At 46.4% G+C, this 13,407-nt stretch overlaps 1 protein-coding gene across 3 annotated transcripts in view; it reads left to right on the top strand.

Moving 5' to 3' along the window:
* Positions 1-13,075, top strand: part of LOC102933476 (deubiquitinase DESI2) — a 75,676-nt gene extending 62,601 nt beyond the window's left edge. For 2 of the 3 annotated variants that reach the window (XM_043548022.1, XM_043548023.1), the window contains 2 exons: positions 5,997-6,032; positions 11,095-13,075. In XM_043548022.1, coding sequence (XP_043403957.1) covers positions 5,997-6,032; positions 11,095-11,337 — 279 coding nt within the window. In that variant the 3' untranslated portion in view covers positions 11,338-13,075. The remainder of the gene's footprint in view (positions 1-5,996; positions 6,033-11,094) is intronic. The other variant, XM_027818153.3, reaches the window with a different exon arrangement.
* The last annotated feature ends 332 nt before the right edge of the window (positions 13,076-13,407 follow it).

The following is a 13,407-nucleotide window of genomic DNA, read 5'->3' as shown; positions in this document are numbered from 1 at the left end:
ACATCTCAAGTTATGGTTTCATGCTTGAGTGCATGTTACCTTTCAGGAATGTTGTTTAAAACAAACAAACCTCATGTTAGACAACCAGGAAGTACGGAGTTCAAGTTGCACTTGTCCACAAGGTACCCAGGCTCCCGTAACTCTGCCTTTATAGAGATGCGAGGCTGCCATCTTCCCTTCTTTGCATGCAGAGCATTAAAAGCACGCACCACAGAGCATTGATTCTAAAATTTAATCTATGAATGCCCAAATGCTAATTGTGCTGCGTTGTCAACACAGTAACTCTTTTTCTTTTCACACGACGTTTGCACAATAGCATAATCTGGCATATGAAGTTTGTAAAAGGAGACCTGCCAGTCTGTGTCTTCTGGCATCTGTAGAACTGGTTGCCACATTGAATCACAAGGCCTGGTTCTGAGGGCTTGATGAGAGCCATCTACAATGTACTGAATACCTTCAGCTACTTGCAGGATTCTGCCCTTAGAGTCTGAGTCAAAGCCCTTGGGAAGACTCACAATGACTTCATGAGGCTTTGGATCAGGCCCTTAATGAGGTGTGGGAAATGATTGGCTTCACTGTGTTGTTTGTCTAATCAGAAATTTGTAAAATTCTGTGTGCATTCTAAGTATGATCCTAAAGAAGGTTGTGAAGCAGCGCAATAATTATATGCTTAATGTTGAAGCTTTCTAGTCTTTGTGGTCACTGATGAAAGGAAATTCTGTAGTGGTTGGATTAAGAAGTAGGAGTTTCTGATTTCTGAGGGCCCAGGCATGGAGATAGAGTTAAGATGGTTTGGGAGTTGTGTTTGAGAAGTGTAACCGTCACTCTGCATTTTATAATGTATGAGGATTGTACAGTGTTGTTCTTACAAACTCTCATTCTTGAAAGGTAATACACACCAAAACTGCTGAGATGTGCCTACCTCAAGTGAGTCTAGAGAGTTTATTAGGCCTCCAACAAGGCAATGTAAGTCTGTCAGGGTCTGAAAAGGCTCAGACCTCCTGTTGTCTGCAGTCCCATCCCGCTGCAGGTGTCCTAAGGTTTGCAGGACAAGGACTTCCTTCCTCAGGGCCGGCTCCAGCTTTTCTGCCGCCCCAAGCGGCGAAGAAAAAAAAAAAGAAAAGAATAACCCGATTGAGCTGCCGCCGAATTGCCGAGAAAGAGGGAATGAAGGACTCGCTGCTGAATTGCTGCCGAAGACCCGGACGTGCAGCCCCTTTCTATTGGCCACCCCAGGCACCTGCTTCCTTCGCTGGTGCCTGGAGCCGGCCCTGCCCTTCTTACAGACCTCTGAGGTCTGCAGAGGGAGGAGCATATGAAAATTGGATGGGGGGGGGGTAAGATGAGAGGGGATAGGATGGAAGGAGAGTAGATGAGGGAGGCATTCCTTCTGGGATTTGCAGGATAGAACCTCCTTGCAGTGGCGAAGTTCTCTTTTCCATTAACAAGCCTCTCTAGCCATCAGGTTTCACTTTAGATTGTATCACTGCAGGGGAAAGGACCAGAGACTTATTTTTTCCATTGAAGGGTCCATTGACATGCTATAGTAATCTTGCTGAGGCTGATGTTCCCTGTAGTCACTAAAAGAGAATGTAACGTTAGGTAGGTGAGATCATTATACAAAAAATGTGGTCCATGGTACTAGATCTCAGCTAGGTGACTCCAGTGAAGTCAGTTTTATCCCTCTACTATGTTCTCTCAGTCTATGAAGCTGTGATCAGTAATGTAGCAGAAGAGCCTGTGGTCTGTTACTTGCCACTGATTCATAGATTCCAAGGCCAGAATGGAGCATTGTGATCATCTAGTCTGCCCTCCTGTATAACCCAGGCCATAGAACTTCCCCACAATAATTCCTAGAGCAGAGCTTTTAGAAACACTTCCAGTCTTGATTTAAAAATTGCCAGTGATGGAGAATCCACCAGGAACCTCGATAAGTTGTTCCAAAAGTTAATCACCCTCACTATTCAAAATGACAGGTTTCAGAGCAGCAGCTGTGTTAGTCTGTATCCGCAAAAAGAAAAGGAGTACTTTTGGCACCTCAGAGACTAACAAATTTATTTGAGCATAAACTTTCGTGAGCTACTGCCACAAGTACTCCTTTTCTTTTTACTGTTCAAAATGTATTTCCAGGCTTAATTTGTCGGGCTTCAATTTCCAGCCATTGGATCATATTATACCTTCTTTGCTAGACTAAAGATCCCTTTATTAAATATTTGTTTCTCATGTAGGCACTTATGGACTGCAATAGACTCCCTGCTTAACCTTCTCTTTGTTAAGCTAAGTAGATTAAATTTCTTGAGTCTATCACTATAAGGCAGGTTTTCTAATCCTTTAATCATTCTTGTGGCTCTTCTCTCACATTCCTGCTAACTGGGTTCCCTCCTTATCCCCATTCTCATGTTTAGGTCCCCAGTACATTTCTAGATATCCCAAATATCACAGGGGTATTTGGAGATATTGGTCTAAACCTAAATATCAGTGATATTTAGGGAACTATTCAGTTTGCTGCATAGTACCATTTAGGGACGATAGTTTCCTGTTGCGTTATTCCAGATGTTTTTTATCACACTTTTTGTCACTCTCCTATTGCATGTGAAGTAGCATTTCTGGCGTATGTGGGTCAGATTACCCAGCTGTCAGTTCCAGCAGTAGTAAAGGATGTGGCTGCCAGCAATAACGTGCTTTAAGCACATGATGGATGTTATAAATTTCTGCTATTTTCCTTCATTTAAATGAATTCAACTCTGATACGTTGGAGGATGGGAATTGGGCCTGACTTCAGGGGCTCAGAGGCCCTCTCTATTTCCTGCATAACTTGTAGATCGGTGAGCTGAAGCACTGGTGTGGACTTGAAAGCTCCACAGAAATAGATTCCAGACTGTCAGTTCCCATTTCTCCCTCACTTTTGGCTTCTGCTCTGTATGTCTGAACTGTGTTTCCACTTGGCTTCCCAGACAGCAGCGAGGCCATTTGCAGCTCTTAGCCACGCACCCCAGAAGAACTTCTAGTAAAGGGAAGCCAACTTCTCTACTGTAAAATGCCGCCTAGTGGCAGCAGTAAGTACACACAGCTGCTACAGAAGTTTCCTGCCTCAAATGGGGGCAATGCATGAAGTGTGCAGGTTTTAGTGTGAGCCGTTAATCCAGAAGGAAGGTGGGGGAAGATGCAGGACGTACATGGGGATAAGTAGTGACTCTCAGTACCTACTCTCGCTAGCCCACAGTGTTGAATCTGTCTGTAGGAGCAGTGAGAGCCCCCATGGCACCAAAATGTATTGGCGCAAGAGGAATAGCTCAGATTGAATACAGAAGCTGTGGAAGGTCCAGGGCCAACAGCAATGAATGGATACAATTCACAGGGGTTTTGTATGAACAAGAAAAACTGTTCCTGGAATGTGTATTTGGGATTTTTTCTCTAGTAGCTGTACCTCTCAAATGGCCACTGTCTACACTACCAATTTGTGTCAACAAAAGTGATGTCAACACCCAAAAGTCGACATAGTACAAATCACAATTTCATGTTCACACTTGCTCCCTCTGTCGGCAGATCGCGTCCACAGTGGGGGCACCATCATTGACAATGTGATCAATGTACTGTGGGTACCTATCCCACAGTCCTTCTGTTGCTAGGTGTTGTGGGATGACAGAGTGGATCGCGGTGCATCTTGGGACAGTGCTAAATGTCCCATGATGCGTTACTTTCTTTCCCAGCACTCCATGGGCTTCCGGCTTTCTTTCACGGCATTTTTTCAGCGGCCCTTCTTTGCTGTGCACCCCAGCATCTTTGTGAGAAGGGATGGATCCCACACTGCTCTGCTAAGCTCTGTTAACTGTCATGAAGATATTGTGGATGGCAGTGCAGTTAATCATGAAGTTCCTAACCGAGGAAGACTCGCAGGTGCCTGACATTCTGCGCGTTCTGGATAGGAGCAACTTTAGATTGCTTTTGGCATTCACAGAGCAGGTGCATAGGATAGACCATCACTTCTGGGCTCGTGAAACAAGCACTGAATGGTGGGATCATATTGTCATGCAGGTGTGGGATGACAAGCAGTGGTTGCAGAACTTTTGGATTCGGAAAGCACCTTCCTGGAACTGTCCGCAGAGCTGGCCCCAGACCTGCAGTGCAAGGACACCAAAATGAGAGCTGCCTTCTCAGTAGAGAAGCGTGTGGCAATCGCTGTGTAGAAGCTGGCAACTCCAGACTGCTACTAGTCAGTTGCGAATCCATTTGGAATGGGGAAGTCGCCCGTTGGGGCTGCGTTAATGCAAGTGTGCAGGGCAATAAATCATAACCTGCTATGAAGGACCATGACTGGGAAATGTGCATGAAATAGTGGACGGCTTTGCAGAAATGGGTTTCCCTAACTGTGGAGAGGCGGTAGATGGCACACACATTCTAATTTTGGCACTAGACCACTTTGTAATGGAGTCCATCAATAGGAAATGGTACTTCTCCATGGTGTTGCAGGCACTTGTGGATCACTGTGGGCAGTGATGTGGATCACTGACATTAACGTGGGGTGGTCTGGGAAGGTGCATGACACACGCATCTTCAGGATCACAGGCCTGTACAGAAAGCTGCAAGCGGGGACTTTCTTTCCTAACCAGAAGATTACAGGTGCGGGGGGTTGAAATGCCCATAGTGATCCTGGGGTACCCTGTGTACCCCTTAGAGCCGTGGCTCATGAAACCTTACACGGGACACTTGGACAGCAATAAGGAGCAGTTCAACAACAGGCTCAGTAGGTGCCGGATGACAGTTGAATGTGCCTTTGGCATATTAAAGGCATGCTGGCGATGCCTTTATGGCAGGTTGGACCTTACTGAGGATAATATTCCCGTGGTCATAGCCGCATGCCGTATATTGCATAATCTCTGTGAAGCTAAGGGTGAACGGTTTGCTCAGGGGTGGAATGCTTAGGCAGACTCCTTGGCCACTGATTTTGAGCAGCCAGATACCAGGGCTGTCAGAGGAGCCCAGAGAGTAGCTATTTGAAGCAGGGAGGCTTTGAGGCAGCACTTTGACATATCTCTCTGTCTTAATTGCTTTAATGTTACATTATATGTAGTTTTCCTAGGGGGCAATGGTGACATTTGGGGATTTATATTCCTATAATAAAGTGATTAAAATACCTGTGCATGTATTGGCAGTGCCTGCAATCTCATCTTGTACCAAAAAAAAGATGATTTACCATTATAAAAGTTTTCTTTTATTGCACAAGAAATAGCGCACACAAACATACAGATGCTTGGCGGGAAAGGAGGAACCAGGGAAGGGCAGACTTTCACAGCTGTGTGTAGGTCCAGCTATCATTGTGAAAGTTGTCTGAGGGGGTGGAGTGAAGAGGAAACCGAGAAGTCCCAGAAGGTGGAAAGAAATGAGCGGGAGGTGTTTGGCAGGGCATGGAAAAGAGTTCTGAATGTGCTGCAGTGGAGGTCAAGTACTGATCTACTCAGTCTGCTGTATTATTAAGGACTTCAGCATCTGCATTTGCTCCTCCATTACTTTAATCATCTGCTCATTAGCATCCTTAACAAATGCATTATTCTCTTTTCTGTCATGCTATTTGGCTTCCCAGCACTCCTTTCATTCCCTTTTTTCTGAATTGGAGCACTGCAGGATGTCCCAGAACATGTCATCTTTGCTGCATCTTGGGCACTATTTTATCTGGTGGAGACGCTCAGCAGGGGTGCGTGGGGTGTTCCTGAAGGCCACATCTGGTAAAGCACAGGGGACAATGCACAGAAGCGAGATTGTTAAATTTACACACAGCATTGAAACATTTCAATTAAATACACCTTTTGCAACATTGCTGTCACTTTCTCACTGACTCTAGCCAGGTACACATCTCTGCGAACACCCAAAGCATGGTGAGTGTTGACGGGGGGAAGAAGGGGCGCTCCACATGGAGAAAAGAGCACACACTCTTTGCAAGGGTCATGGTGCAGCATTCTAGGGAACAAATTCTAAAATTCTCCCATACTTTTCCACAGGTGGGGATAATTCTAGCAGACATCTCACTGCTAAGGGTAAGCAGGGAAACGAGGGTACATCCACTCCATGCTTGTGGCTTCCGCCCTGCTCCCTATGCTGCTCACCTATGTGCCACTTTGGTCTCCGCACAAGTGATTTCCATATGGCATGGGAAAGTTTCCTACAATGAGGGAAGGAACAAAGCTGCTCTGCCAGGGAACTTTTAGCAGAGGATTACTGAGTACCTCCAGGAAACTTTCTTCGAGATCTCTCTGGAGGATTCCCGTGAGATCTCAGCATGCATCAACACCCTGTTCCGCCATATTGATTAGCTACACAGGGAAATGTCCAGCTCACAGAAACCCAGACAGCCTCCCACATTTCTTTGCCCTGAGCCCACCTGCGCACTACACAAGCCACAGCCACTTACCAGAAGTCTCATCTCCAGCTTCTGGCTCACTGCTGAGAGCAACTGCTGAGACTGGCTAGGTACCTCTGGAGTGGAGAACAGTTCCTGGCTGCCCGCCTCACTGGGCGACCCTGCTGGGAGCTGCACATCCTCATCTAACTCCACCTCTTCATCAATAACTTCTTCCTCCGGGTTAGGTCCTCTTTCTGCCATTTCTGTGTCCTCCAAAGTATCCACGGGGCTCTTGGCGATGGAGGTGGGGTCACCACCGAGGATAGCATCCAGCTCCTTATAGAACCTGCAGGTCTTAGGTGAAGCAGCGGAGCGACGGGTTGCCTCCCTCACCTTATGGTACGCTTGCATCAGCTGCTTAATCTTCGCTCTGCACTGCAGCATGTCCTGATCATAGCCCTTTTCACATAAGCCTCAATAAATCTGCCCATAGATATCCCAATTCCTACGGCTCAAGCGCAGGTGGGACTGCACAGCCTCCTCTCCCCATATCCTGAGCAGATCCAACAGCTCTGCTGTGGTCCAAGCAGGAGAGCATTTGCTGCTATAACCTGCCATGGTCACCTGGGAAGATGCAATGAGGCCTCTCCATGCCGAGCCAACAGGAAATGAAATTTCAAAAATTCCCGGGGCTTCTATGAGGGAGGGATGGATGGTTGTTTACCTGGCTGTAGGGCAGTGGAGTTCAAACTGCTGATCAGAGCAGTCAGGATGGGCATTGCTGGAGGCCAATTAAAGCAATGAAATGAAGTGTGGTGTCTACACTTGCACTTTGTCGAAAAAAATGTAGAGGAAAAAGACATAAATCTCTTGTGAGGGTGGATGTATTTTTTTTTTTTTTTTGCCAAAATGAGACATTGTTCCCGACAAAAGTTGCCTCCCAGTGTGTACGCATTCACTGTTTGAGTTGACAAATGGCAGTTTTGGTGACAAAACTTGGTAGTGTAGACAAGGCCTTCATGTAATGTTCCTTAAATCGAGGCACATTTGAGAGGTACCTTAGTGTTACTCAAGCTGTATTCTCTCTCAGATGGATGCCTAAGAATCCCCATGCTACCTCTTCAGAGTTCAGTTTGATGCAGCCTAGTCCAGCCCTCGTAGCTCCCTGTCTTCATTTTATGAGGGGGGATAAGCATCTTTACAGTCAACTTAAAGGGCTTGTTTAGTGCAACAAGGCTCCCTGTCCCAATTAGCAGGATCAGCTAGGAGCCTCAACTGCCTTCTCAAAGCCTCAGACCAGGGCCGGCTCTAGGTTTTTTGCCACCCCAAGCACAAAAAAAAAAAAAGGGCCAGAGTGCCACCCCTTGAAAAGTTCCGCCTCAAGCACATGCTTGGTTTGCTAGTGCCTAGAGCCGGCCCTGCCTCAGACAAACTGGAAGAAGACAGCATTCCTTATTCCATCCACTTTTCAGTACTTCTGCTCCCAGGGACTCTGTAAAGCCTGACAGGAATTCAGATGAGGATTCACTACAGATCTTTTAAGTTTCCTAGGGCAGCCAGTCGGTACCTTTTGAAAGCATGATGGGTGTTTATTTTGACCTAGAAAAATCAAGACCAGTGTTTCTGGTACAAGACAGTTTACCTGTTGTGTCTCAAAGGACTTGCACACATCCCTCCACAGAAGGGAATGCCCTTCTTGGGGGAGAAAAAAGTATTCCGCATTGTCTGGCATGTGTGACACCCAGGAAAGGGTTACACTGCCGGAAACAGTGTCTGGCCATCAGGGTAGGTGAGTTGTTCTCCTGATGTAATGTTTCTAACTGATTATTCTGCCTAGGGAGCTACAATGGGCAGAGTTTCCAGGGATTCAGATACTATTGGAATTCTCCCTCTTCATTTTCCTTGTACAGCTTTAATTAAGTTCAGTTGGTCTAATCTCATTTTCTCTATTACCTGTGGATTGATAAGTACTACTACTCCAGCCACAATACATTGCAAAGCAGGCAGCTCAAACCTAAGGAAAAGGCTGTACCACTGTTAGGATTTCCCAAAGTTCCCTTTGCTAGCTTGTTGAGATTCCTATTCCACTGTGGAATAGTAACAAGATGGCTTTGGTGGTGGTGAAGACCCAGACTGGCGTGTCTCTGACAGAAGGGGAACTACTCAGGCCTCGTCTACACTTAAAAGCTAGGTTGACATAGCTACAGCACTCAGGGTGTGAAAATGTCACATCCCTGAGCAGTGTAGTTATACCTGCCTAGCCCCCGATGTAGACAAGGCTAGGTTGATGGAAGGATTCTTCCGCTGCCCTAGCGACCATCACTCAACAAGGTGGATTACCTATGGCTATGGAAAACCCCTTGGTAACAGGGTGTGCTGAGTTAGGAGCTAACTTAGCACCCTGTCACTCCACTCCCCACCAGTACTGTATATATTAATGGGGACCTTACTGGAAGGCGGGGAGTTGACTGAGGGTGCCACTTCACTGAGGAGAACTACAGCTGAGGGTCTGATGGAGGGGGAAGCAACCCCAGCTCCTGGGATAAGATAAGCAGACAGGAAGGCAGTGCTGGGGAAGAGGACGGAGCTGAAGGAGGCAGAGATAGGCAAGACTGACTGCTGCTAGTACTGGTCCCTGCCCTAGAAGAAAGAGGGGAAGCTGGCTCTGGAGTGTAAATATATGTAAATAACACTGCAGGCTGTGGCCTGCTGGAAAAACACAGTACAATATGGTGGTGGCAAAGGAGACCTAGAGTGGTTTTGGTTTGTGATTAAAGCCTGAAAGGTCTCTCTCTGGATTGCCCTGTGACACCCTCCTGTCACATCTACACTACAGAGCCGCTGTAGCTGTACCACTGTAGCACTCCTAGTGTAGACGTGATCTTAGGCTTCATCACTGCCCTCGAGCTCCATAAACTGCCCTAATCAGTGAGTGATGGCCTGAAGTCCACGTGTCCTTAAGTACATTTTACAGTTCCTCCTGGCTTGACTGATTTGCCCTGTGAAAAAGCTAATAAAAGCAAAAGCCCTCAGCGTCATTTCCACATTGGGAACAGCAGGAGCAATTGCCACAGTTTTCTTTGAGCTGCTCAGTGAAAGGAATCAAACAAAACAGCTGCTCCAACCACTCCTTCCTTCTGCTTCTCTTTTTCTAGCACTAATTTTCCAAAAGCTCCACTACTGTGTTCATTGTTCTAATGGTATTTTTGTGATTCCTTCTTAGCTTTGATCCAGCACCTTTCCCCAGAATTAAATGCACACTTAAAAAAAAAGGCCTTTTATTTTATATATTCATTTTCCAAGGAGGCGGTATGTTACCAGAGCTACTGGGGCTGGAAAAGGGATTGAGGGGCATGCAACCAAAAATGGAGGCAAGGGTACTAGGTTTGGAGATACTAGTCAGGGTTCAATGAGATAGATGGGTAAAATATTTGCTTTTCAAAGGTGAGTGTTGGGCTAAATTTATATAATATAATTTAAAAAATGAATTTTCTTAAGATCCTGGATGGAACTAAAATGACCTGCTGACAAAATCTTATTCAGTGGTTCTCAAACTGTGACTTGTGGATCAGTCTGGGCTATAGATCCTTTCTTGTTAACTATTCTTAAACCCATGATGTAGGGATATGGTCCATGAGAAGATCTGGCAGTGGTGTTTAGAAATTTGGGAGGAGTGGTGACTCCATGAGGAAGTCACTGATGTAGGAATTTGTCCCCAAAATGAAAATGTAGAACATTACTGATTCCTACATAATTTGGGTGTTTACAAGTAATTTTGGAAGCAAAAGAACTACTCAAGGGACATGTATTCACTTCTCTGATGCTTAGTACCAGTGCCCTGGGTTTCATACACTTATCTCTAAACTTTAAAGTAGTTCCACATGCTACTGTTATTCAGTAAAAATGTATTTGGACTCATGTCCTAAGGGAGAAAGGGTCTGTGTCACAAAAACAATCCCCTGAACCATCCCATGCCATCATGTCAGATTTTGTGTGGTTATTACAAAGCAAAACAAAACATGGCAGTACACATGAGAGCATACACAAAACAATGCCATGCATGTGGTATGTATAAGACCCACAAGACACTGGGATTTGTTCTTGGTGGTTTTTTTACTATTTCAGTAGTTTATTTTAAGGAAGAATGGAGGAGCTAAGAGTTACAATAAGAAAAGGACTTCAAGGTGCTATGGCATATATCTACTTTGTAGATTAATCAACCTGACTGCATCAGTGTTACAGAAAGTGGGGAGCAGACAGAATAGTTCCTCACAATCATCCATTCCCCTGGTTACGGCCAACTGTCAGCTTAATGAAGCTCAGGGCAATGTCAGTCCAAATCTTTTGGCATTACAGAGTGAAAATGGCATCAACTGTGTTCTGAGAGCTACCCGCAGGACTGGCTTTCTGATCTATGAGCCCCAAATAAGGAGAGAGCGGACAGAGGGGAGAGAGCAGACAGGAGTAGTTTTCCCCACCTTCCCCAAACCTGCTGATTGAGGGGCAGGTTGGGCTGGCCAGTCACTTGGGAGTTTGCCTAAGGCACCCCAAGAAGAAGCTTACATTGTTTGAGTTTATGGCTGGCTGTGACCTCAAAAGATAGCCCCTGTAATCAAACAGGAATCTTCTGAGCACTGAGGAATCCAGACCATTGACTGACTGGGGAGGAGGAGGAGGAGGAGGTGGTGGTTATAGCAGTCTCGTGATACACATGCCTTGGTGCTGGTAACAATGTTCCTTTTCTGTTTGCTCTGTAGATCCTGTGTGGGAAGGAGATCCCCCGTTGGGTGAATCGCCTAGCCTACTTCAGCTCGTGCATCCCTTTCCTCCAAAGTTGCCTCCCCAGGGAGTGGCTGACCCCAGCAGCCCTGCAGACCCACATCAACCTCGGCCTCCACAAGGAAGAACAGGGAGACACGACAGATGAGGAGTCCCCATCCACTTCTGCGGCTCCCTCAGCCTCAGGCACCTCGAGAACCTGTAGGCATACCCGGGTCTAAGCTGTGCCCAACATGCTCCCTTCTCTCGCTCTCTGGGTTTCATTTCCTCTCTTACAGCAGCTTTCTTTCTCCCTCTTTTCTTCGCCCAAGAACATTGAGGGAAACCCCCTTTAATGAGAAGACGAGCTCTTGATCCTTCTCGAAGGGTTGTCACTACTGTTGCTTGGCAAAATGACGCTGAACTATAGCATTGTGCTGACAAGTGTGGTGGCTAACCTGGATTCTCCTCTCAAGGCCCCCTGTGCTCCTTGATCCACAGAGAACTACTGACTTTCTGGGCACGAGAGCATGGGACTAGAGGAGAACCATACCAGGAAGTTCCTTGGCTGGAACTGTTTTTATTCTTTTATCTCCCCCTCTCTCCCCTCTCCAGTTCTGTCAAAGCTGCCCCCCACCTACAGCATACCTCCTGGACATACCAAATGAAGGAAGCAGAACCTCAGCTTGACTTTCTCATCTCTAAGACCAGCAACAAGCTCCTACCTATCCTCTTTTTTGTAATTACAAGGTTTCTAAATCATTCAAAGGACAAGTGAAAGGTATTGCTGTTGTATGACCACCAGTTTTCTGTGTTAGAATTTGAGATTAGAGGACTGCCCCCCCGCCAACAACAATACCACAATTACCTAGAAAACAAATGTATAATGGTGGTTTTTATTTGGTTACAACAGGGGCGGGGGTTAATGCTTGGGGGTAGCTACTAAGTAGATGCAGGGGTGGCCTTTGATGGATTGGTTCTCTTAGTTTCCGTACCCAAGTCACCAGTTTCACATCCCTGGTTTGCTGTTTCCCTTCCTTTTCAGTGGGGTGTTAAGTCTGTCTTCTGGCTGGCTAGCCAGCTGCCTCTGGCAACCTGTGTTTTGTGGAGGGACTTCTGGAGTGAGAGGATGGTCAGAGGGAATCCCTTGGGCAGACTGCTATTTCCTGCAGTCTTTCTCCCCAGAACCACAGAACCAAACATATGGGTCCCTTAGCAGCCATCTACCCAGTCTACATTTAAAGCCAAGCCAGGAAGGCAAAAACTATCTAGACAGAGAATAAACCAGAAGAATTGACATTTGTTCCCCTGCCTCAGAGGCTGTTTTGGGATGGAGAGGGTAGCTTGGAATCCTGTCAGGAAGCAGAGGTTGCTGCCCCATGTACATCCCCATGGCATCTTTTGTTACATAACACTCTCTTTATTTCAGTCATTTGCGATAGAAAAGGGGCAAGGCTGGTTGACCAACCACCCCAGCATTGGTTCATAGATGTATTATGCCCATGATAATGGTTTCTATGCTGGGGGGCAGGTGGAGAAGGGAACAGGTATGCCAATTCCATTATTCAATCACCTAGCCAGGAATTATGTTCAGTGACTACACCAGCATGGGAAGGGAACATCTAGGTCCCTCTTCCCCCACCATGCAGCTATGCAGAAGAGGAAGACAAAAGAGCCTGAGGATGCGTGTGTAATGTATTGATTTAGGGCCTGATTCCTGGAAGCACTGCGCTCCAGCTGAAGGCAGGAGGAGCTATCGGTGCTCAGTGCCTCTGAAAATCAGCCTCTTAGTGTGAATAATCCTGTCTCCAGCCACAGTGAGAATAACAGACTGCTAATTACAACCAGCTAAGCAAGCTACTCCATTAGCTCAAGTTTACAGAAATTGTGGGCCTGGTATTGAAAGTCCTGGGTTTGATCCCCACTGATATGCCTGGTGTCTGTACATACGTGGTCTCAGTTTGTTACGTGTGTGTGTATCCAGCACTCTATTATCCTGGGTTCCCGGTATAGTTGCGTAGAGCCAGCATCACATTCTCTATTACCCTGGTTTGTTCCGCGGTGATTTACTAGGATCAGCATCATATTCTCCATTATTCTGAAGTCGCCAGAGCTGCTGCCCAGACACAACATTACACAATACAGTACTGCGCACTCAGTTGTCCTGCAGTGACTCGTGTCACTGCCTAAACCAGTCATGCAATCTCCATTTTTCTGAAGTTCCCAGGATCTCTGCCAAAAAACAGCATTGTGACCGCAGGTATGTGCAGTGACTAGAAGGAACTGAGTGGAGGTCTCCCGGAGCTTTCATT

This window comes from Chelonia mydas, chromosome 6, assembly GCF_015237465.2.
Source record: "Chelonia mydas isolate rCheMyd1 chromosome 6, rCheMyd1.pri.v2, whole genome shotgun sequence".
NCBI lineage: Eukaryota > Metazoa > Chordata > Testudines > Cheloniidae > Chelonia > Chelonia mydas.
This window is presented reverse-complemented; position numbering and strand designations above follow the sequence as displayed.